General features: G+C 39.7%; 1 protein-coding gene across 2 annotated transcripts; it reads left to right on the plus strand.

The window, feature by feature from the left end:
* Nucleotides 1–284: 284 nt before the first annotated feature.
* On the plus strand, nucleotides 285–22,524 carry SLC30A5 (solute carrier family 30 member 5). Of its 2 annotated transcripts, XM_076361957.1 has the most exons (16): nucleotides 285–495; nucleotides 764–886; nucleotides 2,734–2,800; nucleotides 4,122–4,207; nucleotides 5,620–5,707; nucleotides 7,479–7,566; nucleotides 8,818–8,894; nucleotides 10,096–10,266; nucleotides 10,887–11,175; nucleotides 11,539–11,747; nucleotides 12,832–12,989; nucleotides 13,627–13,756; nucleotides 15,236–15,461; nucleotides 16,852–17,078; nucleotides 19,000–19,128; nucleotides 19,738–22,524. In XM_076361957.1, the coding sequence occupies exons 1-16, from the start codon at nucleotides 422–424 to the stop codon at nucleotides 19,906–19,908; spliced, it is 2,313 nt and encodes a 770-aa protein (XP_076218072.1). In that variant the 5' UTR covers nucleotides 285–421; the 3' UTR covers nucleotides 19,909–22,524. The 2 variants fall into 2 exon arrangements, with proteins under 2 accessions (XP_076218072.1, XP_076218073.1); XM_076361958.1 differs by lacking the exons at nucleotides 7,479–7,566; nucleotides 8,818–8,894.
* Nucleotides 22,525–22,750: the final 226 nt, after the last annotated feature.

Here is a 22,750-nt window from a genome sequence, read left to right on the forward strand (position 1 = left end):
CGAAGGGCGGACACCTCCCTCTGGGCGGTGGAACCCGCCCCCGGCCGACCGCGGCCCACCGCTAACCCCGCGGGAAGGGGAAGGGGAAGGGGAGGGGGAGGGGGAGGGGGAGGGGGAGGGGAAAGGGGAGGGGGAAAGAAAGGCCCCGCCCTTCCCGCGCCCCTCCAGCGCTTCCAGCGCCCGCGAGCGCGACAGACCCCGCCGCCCCGCCCCCTCCGCTGGGGTGCCTGCGCACTGCGGCCGGCGCATGCGCGCGGGCCGGCGGGCGGCCTCTCCTCTCGTCACCCTCCCGCAGCGGCGGCCGGCCGGCGGCGGAGGATGAGGTGTCCCCGCTGCGGGGGAGGCGGGCCGCGCCGCGCCTGAGCCTTCGCACCCCTTCCCTCGCAGGGGCGCGGGGCCGTTTCCGCTCCCACGCCCCGGCATGGAGGAGAAGTACAGCGGGCAGGCCTTGGCCGGCGGCGGCGTGCTGGGGCCCGTGGATGTGCCCAGCGCCCGGTAACGGCGGCGGGGGGGAGCGGCCGCTCCGCTGGGTGAGGGGGGCCTTGGGCGAGCCCCGCGAGGGGGGCTGCCCGTCGCCGTCCCTCCTTCCGGGGAGCAGCGGCCATCGCCCTTCAGCCTTCCGGGGGCGGCGGGAGCCGGCGGCCCCCTCCGCGTTAGACGCAGGGCCGCCGGGGAGGGGGAGGGACCGGCGGCGGGGCCTGGGCCCGGAAGGCGGCGGCGTGTGCGTGGTTGCAGGTGCAGGCTGCCCTCTCTCCTTTTGCAGGCTGACTCGGTACATCGTGCTGCTGTGCTTCACCAAGTTTTTGAAAGCCGTGGGGCTGTTTGAATCCTACGACCTTCTGAAAGCGGTCCACCTCGTGCAGTTTATCTTTATAGTGCAGCTGGGGTGAGTGTGCAGGGGGTGAAGCCTTGTCTGCCACCGTTACAGCATGCTTTGTCTACACTGTTCTTTGTCAGCGTCAAGCTTATACCTTGCATTATGTTATTATAGATTAATCGAGGAGGAGAATATGTAGCAGTGGATCCAGGAAATACTCTGTTCATAGCAGTGTTTTTTCTTCATATCTCTGCTCACTATAATTTCAGAATCGTAGAATATCTCAAGTTGGAAGGCACTCATAAGGACCATCGAGTCCAACTCCCTGCTCCTCACAGGACTACCTAAAACTAAACATATGACTAAGAGCGTCGTCCAGATGCTCCTTGAACTCTGACAGGCTTGGAGCTGTGGCCTGTCCCAGTGACCGGCCACCCTCTCCGTGAAGAACCTTTTCCTAATGCCCAGCCTGAACTGCCCCTCACACAGCTTCATTCCATGTCCTCGTGTCCTATCGCTGGTCACCAGAGAGGAGATCAGCACCTCCCCCTCCACTGCCCCCCTTGAGGAAGTTGTAGGCTGTGAATAGGTCACCCCTCAGCCTTCTCTTCTCCAAGCTGAGCAAACCAAGTGACCTCAGCCGCTCCTCCTAAGTCTTGCCCTCGAGACCTTTCACCATCTTGGTCGCCCTCCCCTGGACACACTAATAGTTTGAGGTCCTTATATTGATGTGCCCAAAACTGCACACAGTACTCGAGGTGGGGCCGCACCCGTCCAGTGTAGACTGGGACAATCACCTCCCGTGACTGGCTAGCGATGCTGTGCTTGATGCACCCCAGAACATGGTTGGCCCTTTTGGCTGCCAGAGCACACTGTTGACTCCTATTCAACTTGCCATCAACCCGAACCCCCAGATCCCTTTTTGCGGGGCTGCCCTCCAGCCTCTCGTCCCCCAGTTTGTACGAATAACCAGGATTACCCTGTCCCAGGTGGAGAATCCAGCACTTGCTCTTGTTAAGTTTCATGTGGTTGGTGATTGCCCAGCTCTCTAGTCTATCCAGATCTCTCTCTCTAAGGCCTCTCTACTCTTGAGAAACTTCAATGTTTTTGCTACTTCAAAATTGATCATACTAGGACAGTACTGATCATAGGAAACTCAGGCATGTCCATATTCTCTTAAGAAGGGTGTAGAAGACAAGTTTTCTTCCTTATAATTTGTATTCCTGTGGTTCTTGTGAGCTTCAACTGATTGAGAGCTAAAGTGTAGCAAATATACAGAAACAACCTTTGCAGACGCAATCCTGCTTCTTGTTTACCTGATACAATGTGGAAGAGCATTTCTGTAATAAACTTGGCAGAGTTGGAACATTTGGAACCTCATTTTTTTTCCTTTTATTTCAAATTTGTTTACATTTCTGGGCCTCTCACTTGCACGTTCCCAAGCACCATACTCTTTTTTCCCCATCACTTACTCTTGATCCTGGTTGAGGAAGATGCGTACTGTTTCTTACCATTTCTAACAAGACTGTATTTGGCATTCCATATGTGAATAAGCCTTTGGGTGTACGTATCTTGCTAATAAAAAACACAGTATTATTTCTCCTCAAAACTTCAGAGATCAGTTATTTCGATTTTTGTAAATCACACACAGACTTCTCATTAGCCATTCTCTGAAGAACTCGCATTTAGAACTGAAGTTCACTTGTCATCACCTTTGTACTGGTGTCTGACACATGTAATGCAGCAGGGAAAATAAAACCAGTGAGTGTGGTCAGTGTGGCCTTTTCATGAAAAATTGAGAGGAAGCTGTTTTGTAAACTGAGCCTGATATGAGAGACCTAGTTATTTAGAGAGCTGGTTTGAATAAAAAGCTGACTGCTAATACACTAACAGAGAAAACTTTCTCCTTTTAACAGGTCTGCATTTTTTATGGTTTTGTTTCAAAAACCATTTTCTTCTGGAAAAGTGGTAACCAAGCGTCAGGTGAGTTGGCATATGTAATAGTGATTCACATATTTGTAGATACTCTTGACAACATGGCTCTTGCCAAAAATGAAAGTAGAGCAAAGGTTACTCCACTTGGAAGATGTGGTTGCAATTTCCAGGAGTGTGTAACTTTGTGTCGTAGTGTGCTGTAAAAATCAATCAGCATTTTTAGCTTTTGTCAGGTCTGTTTGAGGGTATCGTGAAAAGATTGGTCCTTGTCTCCAAGCATCTATTTTGAGGATTGGATTTTCAAAAGGAGCTTAGTCTATTTAGCTGACTTTGACATTTTAGAAGGGCAATTTCTGGACTGCCAGAATGTCGAAGTGCTCCAGTCATGTCCCCCATGCCAGAAGAGTGCTTTCTGCATGGTGCGTTGTGATGAGGGGCTAGTCTAACTGCTCTTCAGCCTGTGTTGAGTTCCCAGTATCCCGAGAAGTTAGAGTAGGGCCAGATTGGAACCTGCTGTTTTGTAAGAAATAAATTTTCTTCACCTGCTCCATATTCATCTTGGTTTTATGTAATTGTGTGCACAAAAACTTGATCCATGCACAGTGTTATCAGTGTATGTGCTAAGTAGAGAAAATCTGAAGGATAGCCTCAGAAGTGTTCCAAATGTCCACTGCTTTCATGATTAGACATGTATGGCGGAATTTTAAAGCATGAACAGGAATAAATTGCATCTTTGTGTTCAGAAAAATCTGTCCGTTTATGGTTTCACTGTTGCTAAAAATTTTAAAATTCTGGATTTTGAAGATGTGATGTTTGTCATAGGCACTTTGTCTTGTTTAATATATTTCCCAAATGAATTACTTTTCTTCAAAAGCTTGCCTTTAAAGTTAATAATGTATTGAATAGCTGAATTATAACCTGCTTCCTGAAGAAAGAATTTAACACGTGCATAAATATTTGTAGACTTAAGGTCTTACTTTCTTTATTTTGGATGTTTTATCTAGTTCTGTATATGTTTATCAGATATATACAACAGATTACAAAATAAACAGCATCTGTGACAGGAAAATGGACTTGATTTTTTTCAGCCTTTTTTTCAGGCTTTTTGTTAGAGTTCTCAGACTATACTATAGAATCTAGTACTGTAGTAGAAAAGAAGTAATTCATTCTAGTTCATAATATGTCCAAACAAACCTTAGTTGCCTGGCAAAGTAGGTAAGAAGGTGATCATACTCTAAATTTTGCAGAACTTGCAGAGCATATGTTTTCCCCTCTATTTCTACAGCTACTGTGCTAAATGAATGCTAATAATGGGGTGTTTGGTTTGAAACTGTGGAGAAAATGATAATGAAATACCTTTCTTTTGTAGTGGATCAAAATTTTTAAGCATGCTGTTGTGGGATGTATCATTTCACTCTTGTGGTTTTTTGGCCTTACTCTTTGTGGACCACTGAGGTAAATATATATTTACTGTAAAGAATGTTTTCTCTTTTTAAGCTAATTTTTGTGATTTTTCCATGCCTTGCTCCTTTGTTTTTTGGTTTCTGTCCATCAGCCTACGATGCCAGCTTCTGGCTTTATTTTTTTGAAATTTAAATGAATCTTTATGCTTCTTCCTGTGAACTCTGTTGTGCTTGGGAAAAACTACGTATAGTTTTCTGTAGAACTTGCGATTTTCTTCATTCATTCTTTAACAAGTTGCCAGTGAAGTTCTTGACAGTGCTTTAACTATTGATGTGAGTGATACAACAAGATCACTGACTGTTTTACTGACTGTAGGTTTCATCGTTTCCCTAGTCTCATTTATGTAACCCCAATTGTTTATTTAACTGTTTGAAGTCCATGGCTTGACAGCTAGTGATAGCAGCTTGTATTCCTGTGCCAGGTGACTAGAATCAATTTCTGCATTTGTTGCAGGGCAGTGCTTTAACTGGTCGTATGCCTGTGCTGTATTGGAATTGGGTGGCATTAATGCATATACTCGGAGTAAAATCACTTGTGCTGTTTGTTAGCAGTACTGAGTAGCTATAAAAGAAGAACATTAGACTTCCAAAAATGAAGGTTAATGTGTTAGAAAGCATCTTTCATTAAGGTAAAGCCTTAAATGATACATTTTATGAAGTTGAAGTTTTATCCTCTACACAGGAGAAGGCATACCTGAGGACAATAGGATTTCTTTAAGAAATAGTGTAATGCCTTTCTGGATGCTGGCAGTCTTCCCAAACAGAACCAGTAACATGGGCCCTAGCAGGTTGTATTGCTGTGCGGAGAATGGCAGAAGCATTTGGTAAACTTGACAGAGTTTATTACTTTCATGTTCTGCTCTGGAAAGCTGTCAATATAGCTTGTTAGTCAACCTTTGCTATCTGAAGGAGATAGTGTGCAAGTTAAAATTTATTATTTTCAGCGATTAAGAGGTTCTAAGGTTGCATAAACTACTAGACCATCAACACCTCAATAAACAGGATGTAATACCACAGAACAGGACCTCTTTTTTCTGGGAGCCAGAAACTTTCATTTAGAAGAGGTATTGTAATGGGAATAATAATTCCATCTTGAGCAAGTTAGTATTTTGTGTTAGTAGAATAAAGTACAATTTAAAGTAGTCTATAAATGAATAATTTTAATCTGTTCTTTGAGTTAGGAAGTTGTTTTGTGATTTGTCTAGCTGTCTGCCACTAGATCTATTGCTGGTGAAGGCAAATAGATCTGCATTTATCCTTTTGAATTGTTTAAACTTGCTGTTGAAATCACAGCATAAATCTTTGACTGCTGTGTCATTGAATTTTAGCTGAGATAATATATATCAAGCTGGTGAGGTAAACTCCTTGTAAGCAGACGTAAGTGTTTATTTCACTTTTTTATAGGACATTGTTGCTGTTTGAGCACAGTGATGTGGTTGTGCTATCACTCCTTAGTGTCTTGTTCACAAGCTCAGGTGGAGGACCAGCAAAGGTATTTAAAAATCTATTTTACCGCATGTAAAAAATACTGAATGCCATAAATTCAAGTACTTCTTTAGCCGGAACAAACACTGTTTCAGACCTATGTTCATAGTAACGTGCTTTTTTAATTTTAATTAGTCGTGAAATGATAAGATGTACTACTTGAAATAATAAATATGACATTAAGAGAGAAACAGTGGGTGAAACTGTTAGAGATCCAAAGCAGACATCTGAGACGTTTTTCTGTTTGTAGGCAGAAAGGAACCTTGAGAATGTTTGTTTTCACTGCAGCATTCTTTGTAATGGGATTTTTCGGTTCAAACTGACAAAAGGACATATGTGCATGTAGTGGTCCTGGCCTTTAGGCATGGAAGTCCAGCAATACAGTCTCCAGATCCTTGTCTAGCCTCTTCAATGTCTGTGGCTTTTCACATACTCCGTTTTTTCTGCCGAAAAGTTCTCTAAGTACTTCAATGTCTGCATGAGCCTGTATGTGCTGAATACTTGGGCCCAGTCTTTCACTTAATCAGAGATCTATCCTTGAAACGTCCTTTGTCTTAGTCCCATTACATGCAATTTTGCGAGGTGTTCTCTAACTGTGCCTTATCAGCCCTAAATGGAATGAGCTTATCCTAGCACCTAGCAGTCTTGGCCACTTTCCCTAAAAAACAGTAATAGTTGGAGGAAGATACTTTATGATGTCATATACCTGAGGCTAGAGTACTTGCTGTGTAAGAGAAAGTCTGGCTTTGGTGCTGCCTCAGGCTGAGAGTTTTGAATTCTGTCTCATAACTGCTGCTGGAGTCCCCTGATCACTTTTAGGCTGGCCTTAAAGTGAATAGCACAGTCATCTGCTCTGACACTCTACCCCCACGCCCGTCAAATTGAGATGCTTAGGGCATCCAGCAAGAAGCTCTTCACCTAGAAGACAATTTTTTTTCTCCAGCCATCCACCCAAAGCGTAAATGTAGAGCTTCGGAGAGGTTCTTTGTCAATCTGTATCTTAGTGGGCCACGCTTGGCAGTCAAAGCTGCATGTCTAAGGCAGCAGAAGCAAGGGAGCAATAACCCTGTCCTCCGAATGTTTCAGCTTTATGAAGTGAACTGTGGCAAAGAGAAGTCAGCTGACTTTCCGAAACAAGAATGTGATAGCTGTATTTGGCTTCAGAAGATGAATTGTAATAGTAGTTTGTAGCTGTAGAGCTGTGTTTTGCCAAGATGATGAATACCAAAATTGCAGTGTTTTAGGTCAGGGTGGTGAAAGCTCTGGGAGCTGGGCTTTCATAGTTACCTCTGTCCCTTCCTCATGAAAGCACTGCAGAGCTCTGCTTTCTCAGAGCCTTTGCACAGTGCTCTAGCCTTTACCTCCCATAAGACAAAATACTACAATTTGTCCACTAGATCTTGTTTATAGCTTCTTGGTGCTACAAAATACTAAATCATGAGGTTTAAGTAGCACTGCATTCTGGCAGGCAGAAACACGCCACGAAGGAGGAAGCAATCACACTTGAAGTTTGTAAGATACAGGCTTCTGGCTTGTTACAGTGGTGATTTGCCCTGAGTTATCTAGTAAATCTGAAAAATTGAATAAATATAAAATTATATTGTCAAGGTCACCTTTTTAAAAAAATGGGTGTTTTCCTAATGTTTTTCTTACCGAACTAAAATGTGCTTACATTGATCAGGGAGGCGGGAGGGAGCTGATTTTCTGGATTTTTTTATATTAATCTGTTAGAGAATATTATAAAAATATTTGGGGGGTTTTTTTCTGTTTTTTTACAGACAAGAGGTGCTGCATTTTTCATCATAGCTGTCATCTGCTTACTACTTTTTGATAATGATGACCTTATGGCTAAAATAGCAGAACATCGTATCCTTTCTTGCTATGTGTAAGGACAAGTTATTACTGGAGCAGAGAGAATGTGACGTTGAATGCACTGAATTAAATATGCTTGCATTTTTTTAATAGGAATCTTACCTTTCAAGAATATTATAGAATAAAATTTTATTTTTACATCTAAATACTGATATTTACGGCCGAATGAATGCCATTGCTTACTTTGTTGATAACTTAGAACACAGCTATAGATTTTAAGTTGTAGTTAAAGACTCCCTGCCCATTTGCACATATCAGACCACTTAAGATTGCTAGAAGCTTTTTTGATCAGCTCTCATATTTTTTTAGAAATTCATAATGGCTGTAGCCTAAGTGTGTGCAGTAAATGGTTGACAGCCTGGCTGGCAGTCTTTTTGGTAAATCCAGAAAGACTGTTTTGTGCTTGCACATGTAGTAATCTCAGTTCATCTGCTAAACTGAAAAGTGGTGTGAAATAGCCTGCAGTAGCTCCAACAACAATGGACTTTAAACTGCAAATGGAAGCTAGCTAACATGCTTTCAAAGCCACTGAGTTAATTGGAAGTGATTCTGAAGTAAGTTTTCAACAGGTCTTCTTACCATAGTGAAGTGCACTGTCAAAAAGTGATACATCTAACAATGGGCAGTAAAAACAAACAAGGTGAAAATAAACTTTCTCAAAGAAGGATGAAAACATGGAATTACAGCTGCAAATGGTATATTCAGGATTAGCATCAATTAATTCACTGAGTTTTCAGTGAGCAAATTCATTGTTAAAGTGCTCTCTAGTAGCTTTCCCAAAAGCTATCATTATTTTAATCTTTGCTGGATTGTGCCTGTCAATTACTCTTTGTTTTCTAAAGTTTAAGTATTTAGAAACTGCGAAGCTATAGATCATATTTTAGACACCTCACTGGTTTAGTGCTTTTAGTGAAAATCAATCTGATTTTTAATGCTGTTGAGTATATTTTTTGAAGTCTGGTTGCCAAAATTAACATAAATCCTGTATCATGACTACTGTGCAGTATTTAACAGTGACTATGTTCTCATGTTTTAAAATACTCTTTTTTCCCAAAAATATTTTTAACTGTTTATTTTCTGTGGAAATATTTTCCTCTTTCCTAAATTTTAAGGATCTGACAAACCTTAAAGCTCAGTTTGCTTACTTCTGCTTCCCGTGATCTTCTGCTACATCTACCTGTTCTTTGGTTTTAAAAAAAAAACCACCATCAAATGAAACTCTTCCTTAATTTTTTTTTTATTTAGCTGAGGGGCATCATGACAGTGCTCTTACCCATGTTCTGTATACAATCATTGCTTTCCTGGGTGTTGCAGATCACAAGGTAAAGAACTTGTATTTTAGTAGGTTAATATTTATCTAAGTTTTGTAGGTAAGAATTTCACCAGCTCAGACCTAATCCAAGTCTAAATCAAAACCAAAAAGTTCAACATCCCCACCCCATATTGGAACTGAACTAGCACTGTAATTTTTACATCTTGGTTGAGTACAAGCAGCTTCAATACTGCAAGCCAAACCATACAATATTCAACTTGTGTAGCTGATAAGGACTTTGCTGTAATGCATAACCTAAAAAGTCTCGTTAAAATTATCATAAAGTACTACATGTCATCAGTGTTCTGGATGTTCATAATGCTTCGCATACAATACGTCTATTGCTCATCTTTGGGGTCTGTTTTGTTGCTGCTTCGTTATCTTTCCCCAGTCTTGTCTTTACATTAGATGCTTGTATTTGAAGACACTGATTCTGATACTTTTTAGTAGTACAGTCCCGTTATAATTGGTGGCATGAATATGAGTATCAAAATCTTACTATATGGGATTGACCTGGCTGATTGAGTTGTTCTGTTAGCTTAGTCTTGTTGCTAAAGTGGCTGCACTGAGGACTAAAGCAGGGAAAAAAAAATACATGGAACAGCTGAGGAAGTATTAGTATAAAAATAAATCAAATGTTAAGAGAGACTGGTTAACTGTGTGCAAAGCAAGTGTGATCTAAGGGAGATGGGATGCTCTGTGTGTATCTTGTGATTCATTTATAGAACAATTTTGAAAGAAAATATTGTGAAGAAATATGGTATGGTGCGATTAAAGGTAAGTGAATGAGAAGGTTATGAAAGGATTAGAGGCCAAGGTGACATGACACTTTTGGGGTTTACGTATACTTTCAACACTTTTTTAATATGGAAGATGGGAAACCCAGTTTTGTGTGATTTTTCTTTTTCCTCATACGCAAGGACCAGTAATTGGTTTGCTACCAATTTGCTGCAGTTGTATGCCAGTTAACGCTATTGAGAGTTTTAAACTTCAGGTCATATTAGGCTGTTGTGAATAGTGCTGAGGTATAACCATGTATGCTATATTACTGTTTTTAACTAGAGTAACAATTAGAGGAAACATCCTGGTTTTCGCTTTTGTTGATAAGTTAAGGAAATCATATTAATCTTTTTTCATGTAAGTGTCATTTTGTTTGGACTGAGGTTATTTGGCGCTCAAGAAATGCTAATGGGATCCCTGTGTGTTTCCAGGGAGGAGTACTGCTTCTGGTACTGGCATTGTGCTGTAAGGTTGGTTTTCACATGGCTTCTCGAAAACTATCTGTAGATGTAGGTGGAGCCAAGCGTCTTCAAGCTTTGTCTCATCTTGTTTCCGTCCTTCTGTTGTGCCCATGGGTCATTGTTCTCTCTCTGACAACAGAGGTAAGATAGCAAGTATAAAAATAAATCATTTTTTGTAATGCTTCAGCTTGTGAAGTGCAATTTAAATCTTTCCTTTAAAATATCTTTAAAATTACCAAAGTTGCCATCTTTTTCTCGTGAGCTCTGTTTGAAATTTTTCCTCTATATTTTGATGTATATCTGCATGATACGTTAATTTCCTCTTTTGTGTGATAACTTTTTTTTCATCTTTTTAGCTCAGATATTATATCCTGGATTCATACACTAACATTGCACAAGTATTAATGACTGTATAAATACAGGGCTCTTTTATTCCTGAGGAGTAGATTATTGTAGTTTAAAGACATGTTTGTTATGCCTGCATGCTTAGGGAAAGTAGACCATTGCAAACATGGCATCACATACGGCATTGCTTTAAACACATTAAAGTATTTAAAATAAGGTACTGTAGTGCATATTAGCTATGTGTGTCTTTCTATAGCTGGAATGTTGGTTTTATATGATAAATTGAAAGTATAAAAATATTTATGTTTTGATGGATTGCTGAAAACATTTGTAATGAAAGTGAACTGGATTTAATGCTGTATATACAATCACATCTAATGGTGAACAGTCCTGTTTGAAATTATTTTTTGTTGCAGAGTAAAGTAGAGTCTTGGTCTTCTCTCATCATGCCTTTCATAACAGTCATCTTTTTTGTTGTGATCCTGGATTTCTACGTGGAGTCCATATGCTCTGTTAAGATGGAAGCTTCCACGTGTGCTCGATATGGATCCTTTCTAATTTTCATTAGTGCACTGCTTTTTGGCAACTTTTGGACGCATCCAATAACAGACCAGCTTCGAGCTATGAACAGACCACCACACCATGAAAGCACAGAGCACGTTCTTTCTGGAGGGGTGGTAGTGAGTGCTGTCTTCTTCATTTTATGTACGTATTCTTATTTATCTTGTAATAGATCTGTTGTCTGTGACTGGGAAGCCAATCAGAAAATGGATGTGTGCAGAACTTTTGGATGAGCTTTTATGGATTCTTTTGAATAAAAAGGGCCTGTAACTTTGTGCTCTTTTACTGTCTGTCTACAAAAAAAAGCATGTAATAGATCTGTTCTGTTGTGGAAGTGATGATCTAATCTTACACAGCAATGAAATCTAATGATAAACCTCAAGATGAAGTTGACAATCACTTTGCTGCCTGCAAATTTCATGTAAGCTTTGATTGCTGATAAAACACATTATAAAATAGCTGTGAAGCTTAGAAACAGCAACAAAAACTTCAATACTTTCCTTGCAGCTGCCAATATCCTGTCCTCCCCCTCCAGGAAAGGGCAGAAGGGTACCCTTATTGGCTATTCCCCTGAAGGCACTCCTCTCTATAACTTCATGGGTGATGCATTACAGCAGAGCTCTCAGTCGTTACCCCGGTTTATTAAGGAGTCACTGAAACAAATCCTTGAGGAGTATGATTCTAGGCAGATCTTCTATTTCTTGTGCCTAAATCTGGTAAGTGCATGTTTTTTTTCAAACCCAATCACAGTACTATCTACAAAGTACAGTAAGAAGAGTTACTCTTAAAAAGTTTCCCATGATTGATTGTTTTTAAAGTGACCCTTGACAGAGTAGTTTCAGTAGATGGAATGTTAAAATAGAAGATACTTATGCTAATCTTACAGTAAGTGGCAGGTCACTTTGATTTGTTGTCACAGTGTGGCACTGGTTCTACGTGTAACTATTATACCAGTAAGTAAATTCTTGTGTGATGGTACATTTAAGATTGAGGTATCTCCATGTTACCGGCAGGTAAGCTGAAACTAATAAGGCCTTCAAGGATGGGGACAACAAAATAGTAACTGTGGGATTGAGTAGTGTCATTTTGGAGTAGGCTGGGTTTATTTCTAGCTTCTCTCTTTCTCGAATAGGAAAAGATCATGCAGTAAGCAATATTGGTAGAACCTCATTTGCAAAGATCTCTCTTCATTCTTTGGCAATTATCCAAAAAAACAGGGAGAAACTTGAAGTATCCATAATAACTTTAAGGAATTCCATTATGGAATATGAAAGATGGGAAAGTAAGTTTATAGGCAGACCAATTAATAACAGTAAATCATACAGGGAAAATGTATGTATTAAAAATGTTTCCTCGTGTACCCTTCTCAAAACTAATTCACAAGATTTAAACAGTCAACTAATTGGTGAAGAAAATTTTTGCAGAACAGAGTATAGACAGCATTGCTTTTACACTAATAATAGATCAGATCAGAGTTGTTACATTGTTTAATGAGAAAATGCTTAAAACTGTCTGCACAACTTTAGTTTAAAATTCTAAATGAAAACTTAAATCTACTCCTATAGAGGGTTGTTCTCTTAGGTCTAAGGCTTTTGGGAGGGTAGGTTCAAAAATGTCTCTTCACAGACTTGGAATGTATCACTTTTGTTTTGTTGGAGGAGAGAGAAAATGATCTAGAAATACTTTGAACAATACCTTTGAAAACTATCAAGTGTCCTATGAAAAGTTTCCTGCTAGCTACCAAGACATTAAATTACAAGTTAATGTTTGAGGAAAAAATCATTCTCTCTCTCATTTTAGGCTTTCACTTTTGTGGAGCTTTTTTATGGAGTATGGACCAATAGCCTTGGTCTTATTTCTGATGGATTTCACATGCTTTTTGATTGCTCTGCATTAGTGATGGGCCTTTTTGCAGCTCTGATGACAAGATGGAAAGCAACTCGCATATTTTCCTATGGGTATGTACATTAGGTTCTTTAAGGACTATCTGAAAATTATTCTACTTGCTCATTTTCAAAATGCCCTGCTATAAAGATGTGTTCGGGATGATTAATGGTGCATGTTTCTGTGGGTTTTTTGCTATGTCTCTTTTCTGTTCCATTTGTGTTCATGCTATTCCCCTCTTACCCCAGCAAAAAAGTGTCTGAAATGTAATTTTCATTTATCTCTACAAATAAAACTTTATCACTGTGAATATTATGTAGAAATTGCCTCACTCTATATATGCATGTATCTCAAACAAAAATAGATGTTGAAAGTCAGTGTTTATATGAGGATTTCAATTGCGCTGACATAATCAAAATTTGTATGGTGAAATTGCATAGCAGTTTAAAGCCCTGAATGTGCAGTATATATAAAAAAATCCTTACATTATTATAGGTTTATACTATTAGTGTTTGGACAGTTGCAAACTAGCTACCTCTTGGTCGGAAATAAGGAATGCAGAAATTAAGGCATGATTTTGTGGCATTGAGAAAAAAACCCAAAGCAATCTTAAAGCTATATTAAATGTATTATAACTTTATTTATTATAACTTTGAAATTTGTTCAGAGTACCCGTTCTTCACTCTCAAAAGTACATATGTTTGTTTTCAGGTATGGACGTGTAGAAATTCTCTCTGGATTTATTAATGGCCTCTTTCTGATGGTAATTGCTTTCTTTGTCTTCATGGAATCGGTAGCCAGATTGGTGGATCCTCCAGACATAGATACAAATATGCTAACTGTAAGTTTTGTCATTCTGTTTGAATGTTGTTTGGCAGTTAATGGTTCATTCATGTTCATGTTAATTAAAAAAAAAAAGTTAAGGAGACTGAAGTTGCATACTCGAGATCTAAACTGTGCCTTGACTTTTTAACATATTCTGATTTTAAAATGCAAACTACATCTAGGCTTAAAATACGAAAATATATAGGGGTGAATATAATTTAATTACCACAGTTAAATTGAATTTATTTCTAAGATGTTACAGCTTTAGTATTTTTAGACGGTGGTCTTTCTACAATAAAAGATACTAAGGAAATAATCTGTACAAGACTAAATTTGGTTCTGCTGTTATGTATACCAATGTCAATTATTACAGAAAAGATTTTGTATTAGTCTCTGAGAAACCTCAAAAATCAGCCAGAATTCATAACATCATGCTGAGTGTGTTACTGTGGCATAAACAATCATGAAGTTGTGCGTAGCTAATCTTAACTACACCTGTGTCTCTCTACCTTCCACAGACTCTTCAGGGGCTCCCCACTTAAATTTTCAAGCTTCCATCCCTTCTTTCAAATGCAATAGTTAATTTTCTTCAAACTAATTTTTTTTTATTATGGAATTCTGCAAATCCAAGCCGTCATTTATCACTTCCAGCTTCACTTGTTTTCTCTCACACACACACACACGAATTTGTGCTCTCCTTCTCTCTTCAGTAACAAAGAGAAAGATTTTTATGTAGGCACAATTAGAAATGTGTGTTGCTGGAATTGAGGCCTGATTTTTATTTTTTTCTTTTTAATCTTCAATATTTGCTCCATTTTCCCTACTGATTTTGTTTCTTGGGGGTGGGAGGGATTACCCCCTCTAAATGAGCACGGTCTGCATAGCCAAGGAAAGGTCTAATAATAACCCCCAAATAGGACTTGCTTAACTCCTTTATTAGCTGGAATTACTCTTAATCTTTGCTGGTTTTTCAAGAGAAGAGTAGAAAAATAGGCAGACAGATAAAAAGCACAACTCAACTACTAAAGCAGTGGTTGCTGTCTTCAGTTAAGTACAATTTTAGATGAGAGTGTGTGTCCTGGATGCAATATTTTTTTTTTTTTTTGTCAATGAAAACAAAGCAAAGCTTGTATTCAAACCACTTTATCTCTTTTTGAAAGTAAATAATATCAATCACCCTTTCTTAAAACTAAATTTGCTATCTTGTCCTGATTTGTGGATACTAGGTTTTGCATTTTGGTAGTGGTTATTGGGTGTTTTTTGGGGGAAGATGGGGAGAACTGGATTTTTTGAGAGGGGAAGAAAATTCCTTTGAAACCAGCTTGTATACTGAAAGGCGTATGATGAGGAATCCACATTAGAATAATCCTTCTGTTGATGTTAATGCTTCCACAGTTTTCCTTTATTAGGTGTACAGTGTTTCTGATTACCATGATCTAGAAAATGAACACCTGGGAAGATGTAGTGATGTTAAAGACTTTTCTCCCTCTCACAGCCAGTCTCTGTTGGAGGGCTGATCGTAAACCTTGTTGGTATCTGTGCCTTTAGCCACGCGCACTCCCATGGGACTTCTCGGGGAGGTTGTCACTCACACGATCACAGCCATTCTCACCACGGGCACAGCCACAGCCATGGGCACGGCCATTCCCACAGTGACCATGGGCACAGTCATGGACATTCCCACGGGTCTTCTGGAGGAGGCATGAATACCAACATGAGAGGCAAGTACAGGGTGTTGAATCATAAATTATGTATGTGATTTCCAGCAGACTTTGAAGGTTTTCAGAATCAGACCCCGTACTATGCATCATTCTTAAAATCTCCAGAAGTGATCTGACAGCCATTTAATGTAGTATACGTGAATTTCTCAAACTGTTTCTTCATTAATGAGTTTAACTTGAAGAAACATGACTTGAAATGTTTCTTTGTATGGCTTTCTTAGGTGTGGGTAATACCTAAGGACCAATAAAAAGCATTAATCTACAGTCTTCATTAACATTAATAAACAGTCATTGTAAACCTTTTTGAAAGAGCCTAAAGTCCATGGTTTTAAGTTCCATCTGGAAATGAAAGTACAAGATCTCTATCTGTAAAGCTATTACCATGCTTCTAGGTAGTAAAACCACTGGGGGAAGGGATGGGAAGCAGAAGAACAAATGCAGACCAGCAATCTAGAATACGCTTCTATTTGTGATTCAGAAGATAAGGTGGTAAAGATGAACTTTCTTCTTCAAATCTAAAATCAGAAGTTAACCGAGAAGGGTAATATATATAAAATTTCAGCATAGCTACTTCTTAGAATTTTTTCCCTAGTAGTTAGAAGGTATTTACCAACTGCCTGGCTCATAAAAAAACCTATAAAGGAATGAGGTTTTTGTGTAAGCTTGTCAGAGCATAAGCTTTTTAGCTAATAGTCTCATATTTTGTTGGTTATTTTACGTCCTAATTCAGTTGGCTCTTCTGTTGTCTGGCATTTTTGTGAAGTTTGCCTGTACTCTTAACTATTTCAGTATTCTTTCAAATCCTGACACTTAACTAGCACTAATCTTACAAATGGTTAGATACTGTTTTTCTGTGCCCTTTGAGTGTATGCTGAGAACGCTACCCACCATTAAAGCAGTATAAAGGATTATTCCTAGCAGTAGCAGATAGACAATCTTCTTATAAAGTAGGAGCAGAGTTGGCATATAAAACCAAATGATACATTAAAATCTGTCCACATAGGCATGCCAAGGCATTTACGCTCATCTTTTTATCCTCTGTTAAGGATCAATGAGTCCCTCTATATGGAGTTAAATGATTATGCTGTATAGTACAAATCCCACTAGCAATTGAAAGACTAGTCACGTTTGGTTTAATCTGTGAATGCCTGCCTAGATCATTGCACTGTAGAGTAAAAATGGGGTTTTTTTACAGAGATTCGTAATTAAACATTATAAAAGCTAAATGTTTTGTTTAATTTTGCACCCAGTTAGGCAGATAGTTGCCTCTGTTTAGCTTGAGGGGTGTTTATTATATTTAATAAACCCTACTGTGTTTCCGCTATTGAACATATGTGTACATTTTAAACAGAACTGTTCAACTTAATCACTCAGATTGTTTTGTTTTCAGGTGTGTTTCTGCATGTGTTAGCAGACACTCTTGGCAGTGTTGGTGTCATCGTATCCACGATATTTATTCAGCAATTTGGATGGCTCATAGCTGATCCGCTCTGCTCTCTTTTTATTGCTACATTGATTTTTCTTAGTGTTATCCCGCTATTGAAAGATGCCTGTCAAGTGCTTTTGTTGAGGATACCTCCAGAACAGGAGAAAGACCTGCATGCTGCTTTAGAAAAGGTCAGAACTACAATTCCAAATGTTTTCATATACAAACATACAAAGCTATAACTGTTTTTAATAATTATTGAACTCAAGTAGTTCAGCCTGACGGCTTCCGTTGTCTCAGACAACTTCATGTCTCAAGTTGTTTTAAATCTATTTTGCAGAGATGTGACAGGATTAGGAGTTCTACTGATCAAAGTTGTTCTGCAACTAAAAAAACTTGTACTCATTTTTGCTTTTATGGGTAGGTTATGATTTCAGACAAGTATGGTAACGCTGTGGGAAAGGTACTTGGTACTAAGTAGGTAACATAGGAATTCCCAAAAGCTTGCGGCCTTTTTAAACTTGATATGTACTGTTCAGGCTACAGGATTATATCTTGAGCCTGTAATCGCAGGTTTTCTTACTTGTCCATATCATGAAGGGCATGCTGGTTCACAGTAGGTGAGATGGCAAAAGTAAAGCTGTTTTTTCCAAATACTTTTTCATTCTAGTCCATTCTCTTCCTGTCTGCTGCAGTATGGTATCTACTTTGAGGCTGTACTTAGTCCTCACTGTTGGCTCATTTGAAGTTCCTGCCCAGAATCGTAGTGCAGACCTCAGTGTGGAGAACTCCTCTCCATCAAAGAACTAGTTACATGTTCTTTGAGAATGCCATCAACTAGAGGCGGCAAGGAAGACTATCCTGATGGTGTCCTGTCACTTAGTAGAGAGGGAGATGTGTTCTGGTCTGCATGAAAAAGAAAAGAATAAATGGAAATTGGCTGGGAGAGACTTGTGTGATGAAAGGAAAGCAAGGTGCAGCGTGGGGTTTCACTTTTCGATGAGGGAAGACAGAAAGCCATTCTGGGAGACTGAGGAAAAACAAAGTACTTTTTGAAAACAGTCAAAGAGCAATTCATTAAAAGATAATAGGAAAAGCATTTTTTAAAATACATCACAGTAAAACAATATGCTTGCTGTAGGTTGACCCCAGCCAGCAGCCAGGCATCCACACAGCCACTTGCTTGCTCCCCCTTTACCACCACTACTGCCAGTTGCACAGAGGAGAAAACAGGAAGAGCAAAAGCAAGAAAAATCTGGGAGCAATGTAAAGGCAGTTTAACAGGTGAAGGAGGGGGAGAAAAAAAGCCAGCAGTGCACCACCTTCCACAAGCAGACTGATGCTCAGCCACGTTGGAAGCCAGAAAACCCCCTTCTTCCTCTACCCCAGATTTTACTGCTGAGCATGGCACTATATGGCATGCAATATCCCCCTGGCCAACTCGGGTCAGCTGTCCCAGCTGTGTCCCCTCCCCACTTCGTGCCCACCCCCAGCCTGCTCACTGGGGCAGGGGCAGAGTGGGAAAAAGAGAAAGCCTTGACAATGCCCAAGCACTGTTCAGCAATAGCCAAAACATCGGTGTGTTATCAAAACTCTTTTAGGCACAAATCCAAAACACGGCACCACACGTGCTGCTGTGAAAAAAGTTCAATCCATCCCAGCCAGACCCAATACAAAGATCAATTTCAAAAAATGATAAATTATGGGAAGATACTATGTCTCTGAATTAAAGTCCAGCTATGATAACTAAGTAGCTGCTTATCCTGGATAGTGAGGTAACAGATGCCCTGGAAATGGTTAAATGCCCAGCCAGCTTTCTGGTTGGTCTGTCCATTGATGTTATTATGATCTGTACACTAAATCAGTTTTTTGTCATCTGATTTAGGACTGCACTCTGCTGGGTTTTTCATTTAGTTTGACTTTCAGCTTCTAGTCTTTGACAGTATAAGCAAGGTGACCTTTCAATACTACGTATTTCTGTATGCAGCTTAGCTGGAAAGCTGCTTTGCTATACAACTTCGTTTCCCTGTGAAATATTTGCCACCAATATCCATATACATCAGTTTAAAATGTGTTCTCAAATTAATTGTTGCTAATGTAATTTCTTTACAGATTCAAAAAATAGAGGGAGTCATATCCTACAGAGATCCTCATTTTTGGTGTCACTCTGCAAGTGTTGTGGCAGGTACAGTACATGTGCAAGTGGTATCGGATGTGATGGAACAGAGAATTGTACAGCAGGTAAGGTGCAAGGTTTTTAGACCCTAATGTCTTAATTTCTTACTCTGTAGCCCTTTTTCAGTCATAGACTGAAGTTTGAAGGTGCTGTTTGTGATTATTTTTATAGCTATTAGTTAATGTCTCAGAGCTGGTCTCTAATGCTGTACTTCCCCTTGCCTGCTAGTTTGGAATTAGTTGCATAAAGAGTTGTTTGCTAAAACATCTGCCAAAACAAAAAAAAAAGTCTGGATTTTTTTTTTCTCACTGTTGAAAGTGGCACTACAATCTGCTCTGAGAAAAGGAGGAGGAGGTGGATTTCATGCTGCAAAACAGGCAGTAAACATTAGGGATATCTGGGTGCTAATCGTGGGTTTATAACTAGCTTACTAATCTGTCTGCCTTGTTTTTTTCTTTTCCTTAAAAAGATACTTATTTCCTTATGCAAGACACTGAGAATTACCCTTCATGCAGAAGTTGCAGAGCCATACTCTCTGAAGCTAGGCTTCGCTCTCCAGAAAATTGAATTCTTTATGATGATACTTTTTTGATCTACAGTGGTTCAGAGCAAGAATATTACTGTGAGATGCATACGAAGTGTAATACTAATGTTAACCATGCTGTTCTATTCAGGTTACAGCGATTCTGAAAGACGCTGGCGTAAACAACCTAACTGTCCAAGTGGAGAAGGAAGCTTATTTTCAACACATGTCCGGACTTAGTACGGGATTTCAGGATGTCCTTGCAATGACTCAGCAACTGGAATCCATGAAATACTACAAAGATGGTACTTACATCATGTGATACAACGTTGTGTTCGCCAAAGGAGGTGTAAACGGTGAAGCTGTAGGATTCCATACTCGTATTACTTTTTGTCAGGAGATCTTGCACATACATGTACAGAAACAAATGTACTATATATCTTTGAATTTTTTTAAGCATACTATCTTTATTAAAATTGGATCAAGATGCTTTTATAAAGGAAATAAGATGGACTTGAATATTTGCTGTATATGTGAAAATAACGGAAATCTTAAATACTGTACTTGGTGTTTATTAAACAGAAGTCTTGCAACTTGTGGATGAGCACAGATATATTCCATACTTTCTCTTAAGTATGGAACATCATTATTATAATTTCATGTTAGCAGTGGAAATAGTTTATATTGGCATGCAAACACAATCAACTGAAAAATACTTTTCTGTCTTTCAAACGTAGCTTGAAGACTTTTTGAATGAAAAAATATTACATGTTTATTATGGAGAGTAAAAAACAACATGAAGTCATGGTTTTTGCACACTTTGTTAGATAATAGAAATATACAGTTTTTATATTATGTCTCGGCATATAAATCTGATCTCTAAACTTAATTTTAATGCATCAGAGCAAATAGATGTTACCGTTTTAAATTTATATCAAATTATTTTTTTAAGGAGAGAAATCCACAGGTTAACTGTGAGAAATTGGGAGGGAAAGAAATTGCAGACACTTTTCTGTTTCCTGGGAAGACTCAGAATCAAAAAAACACTGTAGAATAATTTTTTTGTACTTTTTGTATGAATAACTGCTAATGTGACAGTTTGAAGCTTAAAGTAATTAATCAGTGAGCATCCTAGCACTCAGCTAAACTTCACCTCTTCAAGATACGTTATTCTGTCATTTACTTGATTTTTTTCATAATACCGTAACACAGCTGCAGGTGTACTGTGGCCAGCTGTACCTTTGTGTATTACCCAAGGAAGCAGTCCAGGTTTAGAATGCTAAACTGTGCCAGTAGTCTGGGACTTGGCAAGTTGCTGAAAGAAACTGTGACTTGAGACTTCTTGGCTGGAAAGAGAAAGAGTGTGTTTAAGAAAGAGTTATGCGTGTTGGGGTCTTAATACTGCGAAGAAAACAAGTCTCTGTCTTTACCCGGTTGACAGGTTTTCACTAATAACACCTCTTCAGAGGTAGTTATCCTTACATCTGTTCACAGTCTTCCTGTGCCCCCTTTTCTTCTTGTCTGAAGCCCTTAAATATTTTCTTTGGAATTCAGCAAATCAATTAAGTAGTTGGCAAGAATGAGTAAGTCTGTCATCATTCCATGTATCATGGCAGTCTTATTTTGTCATACTGTTTTCTTGTTCTGGTATTTAGGATCAGTACCTGAGTATCGTTACAAAGACCGGACTTGGTGTTAGTGGAATTTGAGGATAGAGCGATGTAGGAATTACATGATCAGATTCACCAGCAGCGCAGTTTGAAACGTCCTTGAGTAATTCTGCTTCTCCTGTGATCGGACTGTTTATGCAAACTGCATGGTTTCTTTTGTAACTGTTAAACAAGTTTGCATTCCATTCTCTTCCTCTGGTGCTGTGTTAAAACACTATGTGCAGTACAGGACTGACTTGGAAAACTGTGGTCAGAAAGTCTCTAGCAGTTGCATTGCTTTTACATAGAGTGATGAAGATTGACTGCACAAATCACAGTCCCTCATTTCTCGGGATAGCGCTGCAGAACCAGCAGAGTTCTCAATGCCCGATACTGTTTTCTTCTGATTTAATGCCTTTGGCAGTGTTTTCTGCCTCCTCCAGAAGGCTCGGGTGAGTTGAATAACGGCGCTACACTCACACTCGGCCTCTAAGCAGGGTGGTCTTTTGGTTCTGAAAACCATTTTCAAACATAAAGCTTCAGTTAATATTTACATGTGCCACTCATATTTGAGGTGATTAGTGCAGCTGACAGCATTTCACCAAACCGGGCACTAGCCCCATCGTGATGGGTAGATTCGAAGGGGGGTGATTCTTTCTCTTCAAATCAAGTTAGCTTAACGTAATTGAAAAGCTTTCGGGCTTGCCACAAGGTTCTCTGAGCAAATGCTGATTTCGTACTTCAGCGCTAGCAACGGGAGCAGAACAGATTAAGGTGGCTGGGACCACGTTAGATGATCGTGGCAGCGAAGATCAGCTCGTACCTGGATACTTCATAAGCAAGTGCAAACCTGCATCTTGACACGCATTCGGCAGCTTTTTGTGTGTTGCCCAACACAGGTGCACGGTGTTTTTCCTGGTTACCCTGACAGGAAGACAATGGCAATAAACGTTGTCGAGCTTAAATTCGTTTAACAAGAGCCCGTATCTGGCAGTGATCCTCCAAGGAAGGGTTCAGGCTTCCCCCCCCCCGGCAAGATCTGTTAGAACCGTGCTGTAAGGGTGGGTTTTCAAATCACAGGTATAGGCCAACTGATTTATATCTTAATGACTAGTACGGTGGGGGAGTTTTTAGCCTCGTCACTTGATCTGCCTGCAGACAGTTGCCATAAAGCACCTTCAAAGATGAAACAAAGATTTAGAACAAACTGCAGCTATGTATTGCGCATCCGGCAGCAAGCAATGCGCGTGTATATAATGAGGAAAAAATAAACGTGTTTTGCAATAATGTTTTATGCAGTGCCTCTCGACTTTTTCTGGTTAAGAAATTCACTGGGATGTCAACAGGAAAGCGCGTTACGAAGCAGCAGCCTGTATAAACAGGGTTTCATCTCCGGCTGGCTGCCCCGGAGCTGGTTCGAGGTAGGCAGCTTGAGAACACGCTTCAGAAACGGATTTCCTGGGCGCTTCCCGGGCGTCTGTCGCGTCCGAAGACCTCGGCCTGGGCGTCGCCTGT

Source organism: Aptenodytes patagonicus, chromosome Z, assembly GCF_965638725.1.
Source record: "Aptenodytes patagonicus chromosome Z, bAptPat1.pri.cur, whole genome shotgun sequence".
NCBI lineage: Eukaryota > Metazoa > Chordata > Aves > Sphenisciformes > Spheniscidae > Aptenodytes > Aptenodytes patagonicus.

Excerpts from the sequence above, each read along its gene's own strand:
- SLC30A5 (XM_076361957.1), top strand. The coding sequence starts at position 422 with ATGGAGGAGAAGTACAGCGGGCAGGCCTTGGCCGGCGGCGGCGTGCTG. Across the intron at positions 8,895-10,095 it reads TGGGTGTTGCAGATCACAAG|GGAGGAGTACTGCTTCTGGT; the intron begins GTAAAGAACTTG and ends GTGTGTTTCCAG. Across the intron at positions 17,079-18,999 it reads TGCATGCTGCTTTAGAAAAG|ATTCAAAAAATAGAGGGAGT; the intron begins GTCAGAACTACA and ends ATTTCTTTACAG.